Source organism: Manis pentadactyla, chromosome 8 (assembly GCF_030020395.1).
Source record: "Manis pentadactyla isolate mManPen7 chromosome 8, mManPen7.hap1, whole genome shotgun sequence".
Lineage (NCBI taxonomy): Eukaryota > Metazoa > Chordata > Mammalia > Pholidota > Manidae > Manis > Manis pentadactyla.
Window position 1 is genome coordinate 132,466,147 of NC_080026.1, and position 18,097 is coordinate 132,484,243.

The window sequence follows — 18,097 nt, forward strand, 5'->3', positions numbered from 1 at the left end:
AGAATGCCTAATTCTAAGATCATGTCCCTGTTATCACCTCCTTTCCATCCTGGGAGAACAGTGATTCACTTCTGCAGTAATTACGTGACCTCCAATGTTGATCAAAAAAAGATCACTATGGAACAGGAGGGCAGCTCTTGGGCTATCCCGCAAAGGTTTACAGAGTACCTACTATGAGCTCGTAGTGCGTCTAGGCTTTCTGGCGTTTTCCATTCCTATCTAAGGCCATCCTCAGAACAAGAGAAGGGGGAAGATGCTCGAATTCATTTCACCTATGAGGGCAGTGAGCCTCTGATTAGGATTCTACCAGTCCTAGTTTTCGCAGCATGTAAATTGCAGTCCCGGGACTAGAACCAGGACTAGAATCCTTTGCAACAAGATCAAGGGTTTCCCCCGCGTCCCGAAATCACCAGCCTTATGGGCCTGTGACAGAAGTGTGGTCTGTTGGCAGGGAAGGGCAGAAGTTGCCTGCTCCCGGACCTCCCAGTTAAGCTCCGGAGGAAGAGCATCAGTTCTGAGACGCATGCTCCTAAACCCGCCCCCCCTTCCCGCGTGGGGCGCAACCGTCTGCAGGGTGCCAGCCCCATTTGTCCGCCCTGGCAAGAAGGGGTCGGAGGCTAGGGGAGAGTCGTGGAACAGCCCGTGCGAGCCCCTCCGAGGGTTCGAGGATCCGTCGCATGAGCGAGGCTTCGGGCCACTCTAGCTCTCAGGCCCGCGCGGTCGCTGCTGCTGCCCCGCCCCCTCGGGGTCCGAGCAGTCGGAGTCGCCCCAGAGGCTAGGAACCCGGCCTGGCATCTGCTCTGCTTTCGGCTCCCGCTATCCCTGGTTGAACACAGCAGACGACGGCCGCGCTTTCGCTGTGCTACTCGGCGCACAGGCGCTGCCGTGCTGGGCCTGGGCTTTTTGAAAATTTCCGGGGCCGCTCGGCGGCGCTGCGATTGGCCGCGTCCGAGTAACCTCTATGCAAATGAGGCCGCGCCACCTCCGCTCAGCCGGAGTCCCAGCGAGCTGGCGGGCAAGGGGCATTCGCGCCGGGGCTGGGCAAGCGCACCCAGAACTGGGCGGGCAGGGACCCCAGAGCAACCGTCCGGTGCCAGCGTGTCCCCGGCGCTGAGGGGACGCCTCGCCATCTTCGCAGCCCCCTCCCCCTGGCCCCCCTCCCCTTCCCTCCCCTCCCCACCCGCCTGCCTACGAGCACCACCTTCACCCAGATCGTCTCTAAAGGGAGTTCTTGGTTTCCTCTGATTTCTTATGAATCCAGGATGGGCAGCAAGGAAGATACGGGCAAAGGGTGTCCGGCGGCCGGCGGCGTCTCCAGCTTTACCATTCAGTCTATCCTGGGCGGGGGCCCCTCGGAAGTGCCACGGGAGCCCGCCGGCTGGCCGGCCAGGAAGCGCAGCCTGTCGGTGTCCTCGGAGGAGGAGGAGCCGGACGACGGCTGGAAGGCACCCGCCTGCTTCTGCCCAGACCCGCACGGTCCCAAGGAGCTGGGCCCCAAGCACCACCCCCCCATCCCCTTTCCTTGTCTGGGTAAGGATCACACGCCGGCGGGTCGGCCTTGAGCAGGCTCCAGGGGCGGGAAGCTGTGCCGGGTCCGCACACCCGGTCCTCTCTGGCAAGAGCCGCGGCCACCTCCGGTCGCGGGGCGAAGGGAGGGGTCGCTCGCGAGGTGCTGCCTGCTCCGCCTGGCGGGAGCTCCGGCGTAGACCGCGGACACAGACCTCGCACGGTGCGGTCTCGGGGAAGGTTGGGCTGGAGGAAGTGTGTACCACAGTGGGGGCACAGGCCTGGTGGCCCACAGGGATCTGCGGTCAATATCCCCCATTGTGCATCGGACACTTTCCGAACACCGGGTCTGGAAGTTAGGTCTGGGCGGTCTGTCCCTCTCTACCGCAATCTCTTCAAGCATCTTTTTTCTCCGCTCTCTGTCTCTGCCTCTCTCCTCCTCCTGGGAATGATTAGCACTCCAAGATGATTGACAATGGTGCCTTTCAGAGATGGTTCCTCTTTACAACATCTGACGAAGGGGAGCCCCGCGTTAGTCCTTAGCGCGATTTCCGAACAAACGGCCTGTGAAATGATGCCACCCTATAAAGCTCGGGGAACTCTTCCAGCTCAGTTATTACAAGGCAAAACCACCTTTTAAAATGAGTCTAATGTTCCCCCTGCAGACCTCCAACCCCTGTTGCCACATGTCCTTTCACGAAGCTGGGAGCTCAGAGACCCCCATACTCGAAGGGTCCCTCTCCTGCTGTTTTTAAAGGCCGGGGTGCTGGGTTTTGGGTTCCAACGAGAGGAGAAGAGGAAAGGGTTGGGACCAGCGCAGAGGGGACCAAGGCTGCAGCTGCCTGCCAGCCCCCTGGTCCCGGATAGAACTGGGGGGTCTCTGAGGCTCCCCGGCTCCCCGACTCCATGGCCTTCCTGTCTATTCTCACTCCCCAGGTACCCCCAAAGGCGGCGGAGGCGCGGGGCCGACGAGCTCGGAGCGTACGTCTTTCCTCTCTCCTTCGCACCCGGACTTTAAGGAAGAGAAAGAGAGGCTCTTGCCCGCCGGCTCGCCGTCGTCCGGGCCCGAGCGGCCGCGCGACGGCGGCGCCGAGCGGCAGGCAGGTGCTGCCAAGAAGAAGACGCGCACGGTGTTCTCGCGCAGCCAGGTGTACCAGCTGGAGTCCACCTTCGACATGAAGCGCTACCTGAGCAGCTCAGAGCGCGCCTGCCTCGCCTCCAGCTTGCAGCTCACCGAGACGCAGGTCAAGACTTGGTTCCAGAACCGCCGCAACAAGTGGAAGAGGCAGCTCTCGGCCGAGCTGGAGGCGGCCAACATGGCGCACGCGTCAGCACAGACTCTGGTGGGGATGCCGCTGGTGTTCCGGGACAGCTCGCTGCTGCGCGTGCCAGTGCCGCGCTCGCTCGCCTTCCCGGCGCCGCTCTACTACCCCGGCAGCAACCTCTCGGCCTTACCTCTCTACAACCTCTACAACAAGCTCGACTACTGAACGGCCCTCGGCCCCGCGCCGCCCGCCTGCTCCCCGCAAGCCTGGCGTCGTTGCCCTCCCCGTAGGGCTCCGGAGCAAGGCGGCGTGCTCCCAGTAATATTAAGAAATACACCATGTGTATTCATTATCTCTTATTTATGGCCTCTGCCCTACTTTTTGTTTGGATGGTTTCAAGTATTTATCGACATTCTTCGAGCCAGATCGCCTGCTTACCACTCGAAACACACCGATACTCTTCGAAAACCATTTTCTCGGGTGGTGGTGGGAAAGGGACTTTCGGCTAGATTGACATTGATTATTAGGAAAAAAAAATCAGAAAAACAGCAAAACCAGGTACACTCCCCTGCCCGTATATACACCTGTATATATGTACATGCACACACAGCCAGCCAAGCCAGCCCTCCTCCTTGGGGGCTTTGGACAATTATCGCAACGCCTCTTTTCGTTTCCTTCGTTCCGAGAATGGGTAGGCGCGAAGGGGGGAGATTCTAGATCTGTAAATATTTTTAAAGAGAAAAAAATAAAACATTTTAAGCTAACTTTGTTCGGATTGATTGCCTGGCGTGCTAACGCACGGAAGTCCTCGCGCTTTTCAGTGGAGCGGCTAGCGGTCGGGCAGCAGGCGAGGTCTGGCTCTCCCCACCTGGAGGGTGGGGCCGGGGTCAGGGTTAAAGGTCAGGAACTTGGCGCAGCCGAGGCCACAGTTGGACTGGAGCTGCATTTCCTGGTGCAGGTGGTCCTGGCGCCAACTGAGGCATACCCCGGCCGGAATCCAGCTCCGGAGCCCGCGCAGAGAGGGACAAAGGCGGGGAGGCAAACATCACTGCAGAAGCAATTGTCTCCCGGAGCCAGCATGTTTGCGGCATAGGGAGCGCCTTGGGTTTGGCGGCAGCAGGGCTCGGTGCGACGTGGCCCAATCTGTGAACCGTTCCTCTTCTCTGAGGGCAAAGGGTAGGTGGGGTGGCGCTGCCTGGACCAGGTAAAGAGCCCGCTTTGCTGGTCCCCCAGCCTGGAGACAAGCTTGCAGCCGCGCACAGTTCCCGAGTCCGTGACACAGTTGTGCGTCGCGCGCGGCTCAGGAACTGGGTGCAGAGAGACATCACTTCGTTTGAGGAGGGAACTGAGACCGGAGACTAGGCAAAAAAAGCGCAGGACGCAAAGGTGTTTCCGCATACTTTATTGTTGTTTATAGTTTGCACCGTGCGCTCATGGATGGCAGAATCACCTGCAAACTCTTGGCGGCTCGCCCCCAAAGCAACCGCAGCGCGCGGCCTGCGCGCCCACCGCCTTCCGCGTCTCAACGCCTACCGCCGCACGGGGGCCGGGAGGGCGCGCGCCGCACCTAGAGAACAGCCGCGCGGTGTCATGCAAATGGCAGTTTCTCGATGTTAGATCGCAGCCACCTGTTCCTTGTAAAAGTTGGGAATCTAAAGATAGTCTGAGCTTAGAGGAGGCTGACGATTCGATATCACGTGGGGCGTGCTCTGCGGTCCTCTGCTTCTGACCTGCGCCGTCCCTTAACCGGTACAAAGGTATCTGGAGTCCACAGGGCAGAGGCCGGATCTCATCCTCTGAAAGGGTAACATCTGCGTGATAGATTTCTCTTTTAGTCGAGAGGCATCGAAATGATCTGTGTTGTGAAGGTATACAGTATATCTGAAAACCGTCTATGTGACCCATTCTGTCTAAAATGCCTGATCTTTTATCCATTTTGAGGTCATATTTTTTCTTCTCACATTAGATTTAATAAAAATCACAATCTTTTATAAGGGGATGTCAAAAGGATGTTATACAAGACCACATCTGCCAATGCTGTTAGTTCAATTGCATTTATTTCATTACAGCTGAATTCAATTCAATAAAAATTTACTGAGCCCTAGTATTTGCTGAGAACTATGCTGAATAGTGGCTAGAGAAAACAAAAGTGACACTGTTTTCTTCTGATTTATTTGGTTCACATATGTCAATGATGTTCTCTTTACTGATGACCTACTTTAAGTTTTTCTTTTCCTCTAAAGTTGTATAAGATTGCATGAAGAAATAACTGAATTGCTTTTAAGGAACTACCTGTATGGGAATATTCCATCCATATCATTTCAATAGTTTTTTTTCAAGAGATGATGGTTTTTATACTATTGGGTCACTATATCCTTGTTAGCTTACTTCTCTTATAGGAAATGGTTTCTTCTAGCTACTGTAGGCATTAAATGGCAGAGAGATTTTGCCTTTAAGGTTTTAGGGATGACCCTTTTCCAGTTTGTCATATAGAGGATATTTCACTCTGGATTTCACGCTAAATCCCGAAATTAGCAGTCAACAGTGTAATTAGTTCCTAGGAATCTCTCTCCCTTGCAGGTAACTAAGTATTAACACACATACACACATGACTTTGCATTTTGATTTTAAATGTTCAAGAGTCCACTGTGGCCAGATTTTCTATCTCAAGACTATCAATTCATTTGAATAATCAGCAAAATAATCAGCCTCCTTTCAGGCTCTAAACTGGATTTCAAAGATTGACGTTTCTTAAAACTCAAATTGAGTCCGGCTGCAACTGCATGCCCAGAGGGATCTGAATCATACACACACTGGATAATGAAATACACTTATATTTTATTAGCAGATAATTCATGCTCAGAATCTCAAAACACTAATAGAATTAAACAAACAACTGGGAGAGGAAACCAAATAAAATTATTGGAGATAAAATTATTTAGCCAAAATTAGAATGGAGGCAAGGTACTGATTTAAAAATCTTTAATCAAGCCATTAACTTGTTGGAAGAGGATAGAGAACCAACTATAAGGACTGGTGAGGAGGGATGGTAAGAAACTGTCCTTTTAGCAGTCATATCATCAATACAGTGGGCAGAAGAGTGGTTGTTTTGTGTGTGTTTACTGTGTCAAGAATCATAAGCAGTGTACACGAGTCATGGTATGTGAATGCATAGAAATCAATATCATTTTTTCTCTATAAATATACCTTAAAAGCTGAACACTTAAACCCTGAAATTTCCTCCTACTTCATATAAAATCACACAAGATTTTTTTCCCACAAAAGTCAATGGAAGAAAGTGATAGCCTGGATTAAATGGAAAATTTTCATTTAGTCTGCGAAATTCAGTAGTGAATCACAGCATTACAGTTTTAAGTTAAGCATTGCTTTTCTTTCAAGGAGATCAAATCATTTCTCATTACCGAAGCAACCTTCTTGCTTCTCCTATTTCTGGAGGATTCTAGAAACAAAAATGGCGCAGACAAACTGCGATTCTGGGGAGTTGTTGGGGTGGGGGTGCGGGTGGATGAGGAGAAGCTTGGAGCTGTCATTATAGGACCCTTCTTAAACAGCTCTAGAAGAAGCTCTTGAACTTTAACACATTGCAGAGTAATTGTTTCTTAGTTGTCCACCCTTCTAGACAGGGAGCTCCCCAAGGGTAAGGACTGTCTGATTAATGCACCTTCCCAGAATCTCTCACTAGGCCTGGCACACAACGGGTGCTCAGTAAATGTTTGCAGAAAGATGGAGTGATAAAACATGGTATAAATAAGAATCAGTTTCTATGAGATCAATAGATCTCAAGACAATAGGAAATGTGAGACCCTGGTTGATAGGTGGGAACTTCAGGAAAATAAGAAAAAAATCAGGGCAAGATAATACAACTAATTAAAGCAAATATTTCCTTCTCCACCCCAATTTTTCGTTAGCTTAATGGGTGTATGAACGTCCAGTGACAGGGAGAATAATTTAATTCTATATAAGTATTGGCCAAAATGGGGTTCTTGTGTCTGAGAGATTAACTGTAATGCGGACCACGCCACGGGTGCAACTGGAAAGAGCATCTTTCCCGCCTACTATTCAGAGGACTGGCAAGGCGTCGGCCCTAGGGAAACTACACCTCCCAGCATGCTGTAAACATGCGGGAGAGGACGTGTGTGCAACCTCGGCGCGGTGCTCTTTGGGATTTGTAGTTTCTATTCATTCCTTCCCCCGGAGGGTGCCTCCGCCTGGAGGTAAAATGAGGTCACGTGGATCGGAAAAGGCACGGTTTACCTTTGAGCCGGAACAAGATGCCTGGGTGACCGCGAGGCCTCTGAACAGACCAATCCACTGCCTAGAGTGAGACGTTGGCGTTTGAAACCAGCCAATGGCAGGCATACACTGGAGCTTCCTTCCCACCTTTTCCCAGTCTGCGAGTACACTGAGGCAAGCTAGGAGGTGGCGGCGGCGGCGGCGAAGTTGCTTCTGAGTGGAGCTCAAGGTAGCGGGGAGAGGCGACGCTGCTCAGAGGTGTACTTTTCTGGGACTACCTGGGCCAGGAGCTGGTGGAGCCGTCTGCAGGGAACCCGTTTCGCTTTCCTTTAGTTTGGGGGGCTTCCGGGGCCGGGGTGTAGGAGCTAGCGGTGCCAGACTGCAGGCTGGAGTTAGGCCCGGCCGGTTGGGGCGTCTAGAAGAAGCGGCGGGGAACTGGCGGGCGAGTCGGAACGGGGCGGGTGCGCAGGGTCTGCGCAGGCGCAGAGGCCTCGCAGCCGACGCTCCCTAGGTTCCTAGTGGGTGGAGGTCTCCCACCGCCCGGTGCTCGGTCAGCCAACCTCCCAATTTGGGGCGCTTGTTCCGTAGATGACCGGTTCTAACGAGTTCAAGCTGAACCAGCCACCCGAGGACGGCATTTCTTCGGTCAAGTTCAGCCCTAACACCTCTCAGTTCCTGCTGATTTCATCCTGGGACACCTCGGTGCGCCTGTATGATGTGCCGGCCAACTCCATGCGGCTCAAGTACCAGCACACTGGCGCTGTCCTGGACTGCGCCTTCTACGTAGGTGTCCTGCTCCCACTTTTGATTTTACGCCATCCCATGTTAATAGCATCCCTTTTCCAGCAATGGGTAGGTAGGTAGAGGCTTGTGTCGATGTTGTTATGTGGACAGGTCTTTACATTTTCCCGAATACCTGACTTAAGTCAGGTACCGTTTTTTGGTGTTGGGGACATTCAGACAGAAGAAATTCGGTCTCCCTTTTTCAGGTGAAGTGTTATGGAGCAACCCTGCAAACTTTCTGGTTATATGACAATAGTATTTGAAATTTGTAACAAGATAGTACAGTTTGGCTGCCTATTGAAAGGCTTATTTGCTACTCAACAGGAATGCCTGTTTATTCTCAGCCAGTGCGGTGAAGAGGTCTTCTTTAATTTGTTACCACTTACTTGCTTTGTTTTTTGCGCTGTTTTTTGTTTATTTGTAGTGAATAGTTGAGCTTAGTGTACATCATCCAGAGCATAAACAGAAGAGATAGAAACAGGAATTTTGAAACACTTTGTAGAGCCCTGTGCATTTGAAATGATTTGAAACTTTATTTTGTAGGACCCAACGCATGCCTGGAGTGGGGGGTTGGACCATCAATTGAAAATGCATGATTTGAACACCGATCAAGGTAATATGGCCACATTTTTACCAGTTTATTGTTCCTTCAGTACTAGGGTATGATTTTTTATTTAGGAAGGTTACATCCTATTGTTTAGTTTCTATGTTGCTTATATGCAAATAAAAGTGGCTTGAATGTGGGACGTTTTGTAAAAAAGATAACCATTAAGTTTCTGATTACATGCATTTTTTTTCATAAAGTCCATTATCTCCATCTGAAGCATTTACATGAACTGGCATTTAAGTGTTTCACCTTTACCTTGTTTTTAAACTAGGTCCTGCAGTGGTCCCCTTTTCATTAGGATTTTCCAGGACAGTGCTGATGTTTCAGAGTTCTCATTACAGAAACTAATTAATTTAGACTAAAGGGGAATAGGTTTTCAAAAATTTAACATAATAGTTAGTCATGTCCCAGTACTGTATTACTCCTGCTTGTATAATTATTTATCATAGAATGTGATTTATTGAAAGAACTTACTGAAGGAGTAACAAGATGACACCTTTCTTTTAAATTAATTACTTAGAGGCCAAAATATGAAATGACTTACCCAAATTTTTATTGTGACTTTGAAGGGGAGCAGAGATTGGAATGGAACCCAAATATACAGAGCTCTTTAGGGGAGCATTTATTTATCTTTATATGTATGCTAATATTAGATAGAGATGCACTCCAGCAGATGGAAAGGCACAGAGATACGAGTACATGAGGATGAGTTGGACAGTGGGCGCATGGATAGAAGATGGGCACAATTGTCAAAAAACAAAAAATGAGAACCCAATTAGGAGAGAGGCTTTTGTGTGAAAGTCACTTTGTCATATATTCATAACTGCAGATGTTTGGTTTTGTTTGCTAGCAGCTTCCTCTAAAAGTTAGCTTGCAGGTTTGTTTAAAAAGAGGAAAGAAAAACTGGAGATTTTTGATGGTAGAGACCAATTGGCTGTCATCCTCAGGTCATTGCTAAGCTTCATGAGATGCATTTCCTTCTTGTTTAAGTGATAAATTTTTAAACAGGTAATTCTCCTGTTTGAGCATCAGGACAACACTGTTCCTTCTTGTATCCTTAGCTTGTGGCATAGATTCTGGTACGTAATAGGTATTTGGTAGAAGTTAGTTGAGTGAATGAATGAGACAGTGCAAAGAGTTGAAAGAAAAGAAATTCTGTATTGGAAATTTGACCTCCAGGGAAAACCAAGTGGATTAATCCTAAGACTGCTTTTTTTTTCATACCCAGCTCTTAGATAATCTTTTTACCACTTAAAAAAGTTTCTTGTAAGCATTGGCTTAATATAGTAAGTTTTATCCAGATCCAGAAGACTAGAGTTCTCCAGTCATTTGTTCTTTCACCAAGTTTTTCTTGAGCATCTATCATGTACGAGAGCATACACTAGATTCATTTAGAACTGCAGAGTTAAACAATTAAGAAATCAAGGGAGGAAAATTACAGATGTGTCACCATTTTAATGTAGTTTGAAATTCAGGTCAGCCATTGATATGTACGATGCACGTGAATCAGACTATGTGTTCTGTGCTGTAAGGTGAACAGAGAAGAATGGGTAACTTTGTAGTCATGGAGAAATATTTGTATGCAGACATTTCCATGTCTGGTAGAATTAGATTCATTACAGTTCACTGAATGTTTCCCTCTATTGTTCACTTGAGGAATCTCTGTTTAGCAGAGAGATAGTAAAGGTAGGTGGTGTTTTTTGTTATTTTTTTTTTCCCCCTGTAGAAAATCTTGTTGGAACCCATGATGCTCCTATCAGATGTGTTGAATACTGTCCAGAAGTGAATGTGATGGTTACAGGGAGTTGGGATCAGACAGTTAAGTTGTGGGATCCCAGAACTCCTTGTAATGCTGGGACCTTCTCTCAGCCTGAAAAGGTAGGCTCTTTATCTTCCTAACAGGAATTATGTTCCTTGCGGTGATTTGACTTGATACACATTTGATAGATATGGTATTGAATTTAAAGGTTAAGAGGTGATGGGTCTCTTTTACAAACCCAATTACATAGAAATACTTTGACGCAAAGGAAGTTTAATTTTGGTATTTCAGTCACCTTTTTTTCTGATGGTTGTCCGTTTTGTGGTGGATAGCTCTAGCTTAAATAAATCCACTTCTCTGTACTGTTAATGCTCTAAATCCCAGGATTGAGAGCAACCCACTGCCATTTCAGAGAAGTCATTTAGCAAGACTTCAGTTACCTTAAATTGGGTTTGATGCACCCAAACCAGAAAGCGGGATGGAGTTATGACCAGAGGTTTCACTTGACTGTTAAGACAGTGAAGTAGGTTATCATTTAAAGTTTAATGAGAAAGGTGTTCTGTAGTCCCTAATTTTTACTTTTTATTCATTTATTTTATTGACATGCAGTTCGAAGGTTCTAATGAACAAAAATTCTCAAAACCGTAACATGTATTAGTCTAACCTTTTGATCTGTACAGTGAAAGTGTAATTGAGCATTCTTGCTGTATCCTTATCAGACTTTATCAGGTGGTGGTTAATTTTAAAGATTGATTGTTTTAGTAGTTTAAAGGTATCCTTCACTTGAGTCTATTTTCTCAGTGTAAATATACTATTCAGTTCTTGTTAGCCATCATAATATACTGTAGTGCATCCAAAGAGCCATTACTTTAGTCACATCACAGTCGAGTCCACTCCTGGCAAGACCTTTGTTCAGAATAAAATAATTGCATTGTTTCTAGTCTTGATTTATGGTTGAATGTAACATGTTAAGAGCTGTGATAAATTGCTGACAGAATGTCATATAATGGACAGCCATACTGAAGCTGCTTATTGGTTCAGCAGGGTTCATTATGTCACTTTTTTAATACTTTTCTTTGATAAATGAATATACCTAGTCAGTAGCATGACAGTGGTTTCAGTTGATTTACGATCAGTGGGGATAGAAAGCACTGTTAGAAGCTTGTGTGTCACCTGTGTAGTAAAGATTTAAGATAAAATTTCCAATCTGATTGTACTATTATAAATTGATCTTTTTCTGGATTCTGTATTTCCTAAGTTTGATATTTTTGTATGTCTTAGCTTAATTTCTGTTTTTGTGCAAACATTGTATTATCGAATAAACTGGTAAATTTTATAATCCTCTTATTTAAATGTGCTTATATTAAAACTATTCTTTTGAATACTTTTAATTCCTTATTTTTCCTGTGGTCAAATTAGTGGCTGAATATTAAGGGCAGATTGTAGAGACTGTTGAGTTACATTGTTAACCCCAACTTGGTTTTTTCAGATATGGTTTAATTATGAATGTTAAAGAGATCTCATACCATGTCATGGGGCCTTTTCATTTTTTATAGTGATTCTTAAGGTTTTAAAATATTAAATGAGGTGAAATTAGAGTTGCTTATTAATCGAAAGTGATAACCAGAATACAGTTATATATCTGAAGTCTAGGTTTAAAAATGGTTTAACATCAGGAAACTGTTTTGCCACCATTTTCAAGAATTTGCTGTCTATTTGGTCTTCAAATAGTATTTGAAAGTAAAACACTTTAAATGCCTGCTTGCAGGAAATTCTATCATTTATTATAAAGGAATTTTTTGTGGACATTGTTTTAATATTGAAGAAAAGGCATTCATTATGTGGGGAAAAAAATAAGTGCTCTTAAGGGAGAAAATGCTTTTTAAATTTTCCCTAAAAATGAACTCTGTCTTGAGTGGTTAGTATGACATCAGGGCACAAGAATTTGCTTTGTCATGGGCCAGACCACTGTCCTTGTCTTTTGATCTTGAGTTTGCCACCAAAGTCAACCAAGCACCTAATGAATGATGGCTCCCCCTTTTCTTCCTGGGAAGGCCTATTCAGTGTGACAGCTGGGAAAGTCAAGATTTTTTAGAGTTACAACATGAAATCTTCCAAAAGGTGGTCATAGAAAAAATAACTTTGAAAATGATTGATTTATGGAAAGCTAGAGGCCTGTTGAAAGGTATTCTGAATTGTTTATAGCTTTATTGTCTCCTTTTTGGTAGTTTTTACCCTTTTATATTGTCACTAAGTGAAACAAGTCTGTAAAAATGGTTAAATACTTGTTTTTCGTAATGAAGAGAATTGTCTTCTAAAGTGTTTTTGCAGAATTAATTAAAATATACATTATATGATACTTGACTAAGTATTAAGAAGATTTTAGGTTTTTTATTGCTTGGCTGTGACTTGGCTTGTGTAAATGTACTGTTTAAAATTTGGTACCTGGCTTTGGGAACCTGATGAGCTTAATTTCTCTATGGTTTTCTGATTAGTGGACTTGTATTTGGGACAAAAGCCATTTTTAGACAAGAGGGTGATCTTTAGTAAGTTCTGGTCTTCCTTGAAAGGTGTACACCCTCTCAGTGTCGGGAGACCGGCTGATTGTGGGCACTGCCGGCCGCAGAGTGTTGGTGTGGGACTTACGGAACATGGGCTACGTGCAGCAGCGCCGGGAGTCCAGCCTGAAGTACCAGACCCGCTGCATACGAGCCTTTCCAAACAAGCAGGTACTGACCAGTTCCCCCTCTACGTACCCGTTCTTGGAATTTGAAAATAATATGAATGTAAATAAGAATGATTTGGGTTCTGCCTTTAGAGCTTTGGCCTTTTTTTTTTTTTTTTGGTGAGTAGTGGTTTAGAATTTGCTGTTAGGTATATTTTCAGTAGCCCTGTGCTAAAAGGTAGTGTGTTAACCCAATTTCAGAGAAGACCTGGATGTTCAGAGAGACTTAAGTCCTTAAGTCATCTGCTAGTGGTTTGAATAAAGGTCTTCTGATTCCTTGTTTATCCTGGTCCTGGTAAACAGTAATCAAAGAGTTCTGCAGGTATTTGAAATTACAAACCAGTGAATTCAAATTTAAATCTGGGCACTTAGGATTATGACATTTTCTGTTCTCTTCTTTTTTGCCTCTTTGTAACCCTAACACTAACCCAGTTCTTTAAGTTGGTCTGACAGCACAACTTGAATTTTTGTTTTTAAGAATGCCACTGAGGTTAGAGAGGCAGTGCTGCTCATACTGTGAGTAACTCTTGATGTGCAGGGTGGGTCCCCCTTCCATCATCACTGCTAAACGAGACTGCCCTGTTAGTGAGCCTCGCTCACCCCCAAGCCTTGCAAAGGGGAGTTGGTGGTGTGGTCAGCTGCTGTGGGAATTTTGCAAGAGAAGTCCCTAAAAACATCAGACTCTATGGCTGTCCTTTAGTGTAGGTGGAACTTGAAGCAGTTATGTCAGTTGCTCTCTTGGCCCTTTACCTCAAAAGGCTAGTACCTCAAATGATGGTGACAATTCTTTTTGCTTAGGAAATTGTAAATTTACATTGAAGATTAACAAATTGTAGTTATGTCAAGCTTTAAACATTTAAATACATGATTAAAATAACCTTGCATTTATAAATTTGTTTTGTGTCTGAAACTTTTTGTCAGAATACATCTCCAGTTTATAAAGGAAGTTTAACTGAAAGTAAGATTTTACTGACTTTTTTTCTTCCATAACTAGTGTTTCAGGTATAAATCTTACCTTGAAGACTAAAAATATAATAATTAAAATGTGAAGATTACATATTTATCTTACCTCTTTACCTTTGATATATTGTCATTGCAATGTAAGGTGAGAAGAGGTTTGAATTTGTAGGGCACTTAGAATATTGCAGCAAATCTGTGTTGTTTGTATGTAAGCTTGACTTTACTGTAGTTAAATGCAAGAGGCAGAATGACTGAGATGGAAGGTTGGCTTTCTAGCAGATCTGGATTATTGATACCCCAGTGAAGGAGACAGAATTCTTCAACTTGTTAGACGTGAAGAGGCATAGACAGAAGGAAAATAGATTCAATGGATAGAACAAATCTGGGTTGCCTTCTGGATAGGACGAGTAAATGATACTAAAACACTTCAGAATTCTAGCTTAGGTTTGGCCAAATAGCTAGACGTTTTTGATTGCCACGTGCAAGGCACTGGTACAGTGAAGAAAACAAGTGATGATAGCCTTTGGTTTTTTTTAAATTTTATTATTATTAGAGCAGGTATTCATGCTCTGAACTTTTGGAGTGGTCATAACTATGTTAGTACAGCTTAAATGCTTGGTTAAAACCTGGCCATACTTCCTTTTCATTTCTGGAATAATCATCTTTCTTTAGGGTGGGTTGAATTTGGGAATTAGTGCCTTGTTTTTGGAAGTTGAGGTCACCATTTTGTCTTTCTCTGTTCCCTCTTGGCAGGGATATGTATTAAGCTCTATTGAAGGCAGAGTGGCAGTTGAGTACTTGGACCCAAGCCCTGAGGTACAGAAGAAGAAGTATGCCTTCAAGTGTCACAGACTAAAAGAAAATAATATTGAGCAGATTTACCCCGTCAATGCCATTTCCTTTCACAACATCCACAATACATTTGCCACAGGTAAAATCCAGCCTGCTGACCCATATCTAATCATTAAAATAACATAATTTTGCTGTTAACTGAACACTAGACATTTATACTTAGAGGTTTTTTAAAATTGTGTTTGCATTTATGATATGTGGTGGGGGGAAATCTGGTACAATACTCTTGGGGAAAATGTAACTTCCGTGACCTTAAAAATTAACCATTTGTTAAGATAATGGTTATTTCTGTGTCTGCTTTTAAGAACCATTTCAACTCTTGAACTTTCCTGCAGGTGGTTCTGATGGCTTTGTAAATATTTGGGATCCATTTAACAAAAAGCGACTGTGCCAGTTCCATCGGTACCCCACCAGCATTGCCTCACTTGCCTTTAGCAATGATGGGACTACACTTGCAATAGCATCATCATATATGTATGAAATGGATGACACAGAGCATCCTGAAGATGGTATCTTCATTCGCCAAGTGACAGATGCAGAAACAAAACCCAAGTGAGTATGCTTCACCTGTATTTGAGCCTTTTCTTGCATTCAACCCAGGATTTATTAATTTTTCTAAATTCATGAATAGCATTGTTGATGCCTGCTTGATATTGCAGCTGACTGTAGGGTTGGAGTTGATTTTATCTTGTTCTCCCAAGCTTTCAATATCCGTAGGTTGATAGACGTCTGATGGATAAAATTGTGCCTAGTTGTTTTGTAGAGAAGAATGTCAAACTCTCATTCTTCTTGAATAGGCACTATTATTTGGATCTCTGAAGTTATTACTAGCTCATTGCTTCAAAATTAAGTTGAGGAATTCAAGAATAATTTATTTTAGCTAATTCTATTTAAGATATTTAAGAATTTGAACTGCCAAAAATATTTCCTCTCCACAGAGGTTGTTTCTTTAATATTTACATAATGTGAATGACCTTCAGGTCTTACTGGAAACCAAGAATAATACAGCCTCTCCTAGAATAGCAAATTTCCTTGGTTTTGAAATTTTCATAGATATTTTTGACTCTTGGTTGTAACTATTAATGGAGAGGAACTATTTATTTTTTTCTTTCTTTCTTTCTTTTTTTTTTTTAATCAACAGGGAAAGTCTCTTAATTACCTGCACCAGGCTTAAAAAACTGAAACTTAGGCATTTAAAAAGCCATAAAATACTTACCTCCAAGTGTCCTTGTCCTGTTCCCTGTTCCTTTCTGCCCAGGCCCTGGAAGGAAGTCCTCAGTAAATACCTAGGGAAAAACAATGTTTTCAGGATTTCTCTGCTTTCCTGAAATAAAATGGTAGACCTCCCTTGCTAAATTAGGTTGAGTCCTTGAGAGCGGGCAGAGTATTAAATATTCAATATCGCATATACTTTTTCAGCTTGACTTTAGAAAAGTCTTAGCATGTGAGGCTTGTTTGATAAAGGGCTGTGTTTACATTTAATCTCTCACTTTTGTATTTCCTGTCCTGGCCAGCCATTTTGATCTCATGCTGTTCTTTTTTCTTTTGAACTTGTAGGTCACCATGTACTTAACAAGATTTCATTTACTTAAGTGCCATGTTGATGATAATAAAACAATTCGTACTTCCCAATGGTGGATTTATTACTATTAACAAAGAAACCAGGGACAGATAGTAGTTTTAATATTATAAGAACCTGAAAATAATGGAAAAGAGGTTTTTATTAATAAAAAAAAACAAATGAACACTTAAGTGCATGAGATGGTTTGCTGGTTTGCTGCATTAGAGGTATTTGGGCAAACAAGATTGGAGGGCAGTGACTGCACTTTTGAGAATCAGTTTTGACTTTGATGATTTTGTTTCCACTGTGGAAATAAATGTTTGTAAATAAATATAGGTAATAAAATCCCTTTTTATTCTTTCTGGGCCTTAAATGGTAGAGGAAAAGGCAAAAGGCTCCTGAGCCCTTTTTTTTTTCTTTTTTTTTTTGCTGGTTATAGTTCCTAATTCTAAAGCTGCTTCAGACTGCCTCATGAGGAGGTTAATCTACAATTAAACAGTATTTCCTCTTGGCTGTCCATTATTTTCCGAAGCAGATGGTTCATCGTTTCCTGGGCTGTTCAACAAAGCAGGGTTAAGGTTGACTCCTGGGAATCAGCTAGTTTTCAATCTTATTAGGGTGCAGAAGGAAAACTAATAAGAAAACCTCCTAACTTGATTTTGTGACTGTAAACAATTATTTATTAGCAAACAATTGGTCCCAGAAGGGCAAATTGTTTGAGTCAGTAATGAGCTGAGAAAAGACAGAGCATATCTGTGTATTTGGAAAAATAATTGTAACGTAATTGCAGTACATTTAGACAGGCATCTATTTGGACCTGTTTCTATCTCTAAATGAATTTTTGGAAACATTAATGAGGTTTATATATTTCTCTGACATTTATATAGTTCTCATGTCCATTTCAGTTGCCCAGCCGTTGGTGATTAAGGTTAAAAAGAAAAAAATTATAGTGAGAATGACATTCATTTCAATGTAATGCCCTGAAGCAGAACACGAATTTAGCTTGGCCTATTCTACATAGTTGCAAATGGTATTTTTGTTGTCAAACTTTTTGTTTTACTTACATTATTTACAAATGTATGTTTCTGAATGAGACTTGGACCTTTACTGAAATTAATTTTATCCATGATGTATTAAAGATTTTTTTTGGGGCTACAGAAAGGTTTTATTTTTATTTTATAAGTATATCAGTGAAAACTTAGTGTACTAAGTCTCAACCCCTTTTGAAATGTATTTTCTTCATTGCAGGTCCACCTAATCATCTCGTGAAACTGGTTTCTCTGTGGAAAGCTTTGTTTTGCTTCCTACAAATACCTGCTTATCCCCTAAGGGATGCCCTCTAGTCTTTGTGGACACATTACTTAGTGTGTGGATTTCTCTGTTTTCTGTCTTATAAAAAACTTGTCTGTGCGCCCTTTCGTACCGACTTTGTGTAGGATGATGAGTCTTTGTGTCCTTGTGCAGTAGTCTGAAGAATTTTTTCCCCCAGCAAGCCCAGTTGCTGTTTATGAGCAGCTTGAGCTCTTTTGTAAAATAATCTAAACCTGTTATTTCCCTGCTGTCAAATAAATCAGAGATTCAGAACCCTTAAATGTTGGATGTTTTTAAATGTCGGTAATTAATGTAATTTGCTTCATAAAAAGGCTTCTGTAAAGCAAAAGTACTTTCATCAAGGGCCTGGTGGGGATGACATTTTACCTTTAAGTCCACACTGCCTCGTTTAATTATGTCTGTTCTGCTGTACATGGGGGTTCAGCCCTGGCTAAAGTGATCTGTTGGAGTTCTGCCATTCCCCTTGTGCCCTTTAGCTGGATCAGCGTGGTCC

The 18,097-nt window shown here is 43.6% G+C and overlaps 2 protein-coding genes across 4 annotated transcripts in view; both read left to right on the plus strand.

Annotated features, from left to right (window-relative positions):
• The window catches only part of HMX2 (H6 family homeobox 2), an 8,562-nt gene extending 5,055 nt beyond the window's left edge, over positions 1 to 3,507 (plus strand). The window contains exons 2-3 of the mRNA XM_036898815.2: positions 1,262 to 1,530; positions 2,443 to 3,507. Of these exons, the coding sequence (XP_036754710.1) occupies positions 1,263 to 1,530; positions 2,443 to 2,996 (822 nt within the window). The 5' untranslated portion in view covers position 1,262 and the 3' untranslated portion in view covers positions 2,997 to 3,507. The remainder of the gene's footprint in view (positions 1 to 1,261; positions 1,531 to 2,442) is intronic.
• Positions 3,508 to 7,094: 3,587 nt separating this feature from the next.
• BUB3 (BUB3 mitotic checkpoint protein) lies at positions 7,095 to 17,864 on the plus strand. 3 transcript variants are annotated; one of them, XM_036898817.2, is made up of 8 exons: positions 7,095 to 7,254; positions 7,614 to 7,808; positions 8,352 to 8,421; positions 10,142 to 10,293; positions 12,745 to 12,903; positions 14,613 to 14,790; positions 15,047 to 15,263; positions 17,521 to 17,864. In XM_036898817.2, exons 2-8 carry the CDS (start codon positions 7,614 to 7,616, stop codon positions 17,528 to 17,530), a joined length of 981 nt encoding a protein of 326 aa, XP_036754712.1. In that variant the 5' UTR covers positions 7,095 to 7,254; the 3' UTR covers positions 17,531 to 17,864. The 3 variants fall into 3 exon arrangements, with proteins under 3 accessions (XP_036754712.1, XP_057362422.1, XP_036754714.1); XM_057506439.1 differs by having other exon boundaries at positions 7,157 to 7,259; positions 7,613 to 7,808; XM_036898819.2 differs by having other exon boundaries at positions 7,196 to 7,283.
• The last annotated feature ends 233 nt before the right edge of the window (positions 17,865 to 18,097 follow it).

Coding starts and splice junctions, on each gene's coding strand:
- BUB3 (XM_036898817.2), top strand. CDS start 7,614: ATGACCGGTTCTAACGAGTTCAAGCTGAACCAGCCACCCGAGGACGGC. Junction 7,809..8,351: donor TCCTGGACTGCGCCTTCTAC/GTAGGTGTCCTG, acceptor TTTATTTTGTAG/GACCCAACGCATGCCTGGAG. Junction 10,294..12,744: donor CCTTCTCTCAGCCTGAAAAG/GTAGGCTCTTTA, acceptor CTTCCTTGAAAG/GTGTACACCCTCTCAGTGTC.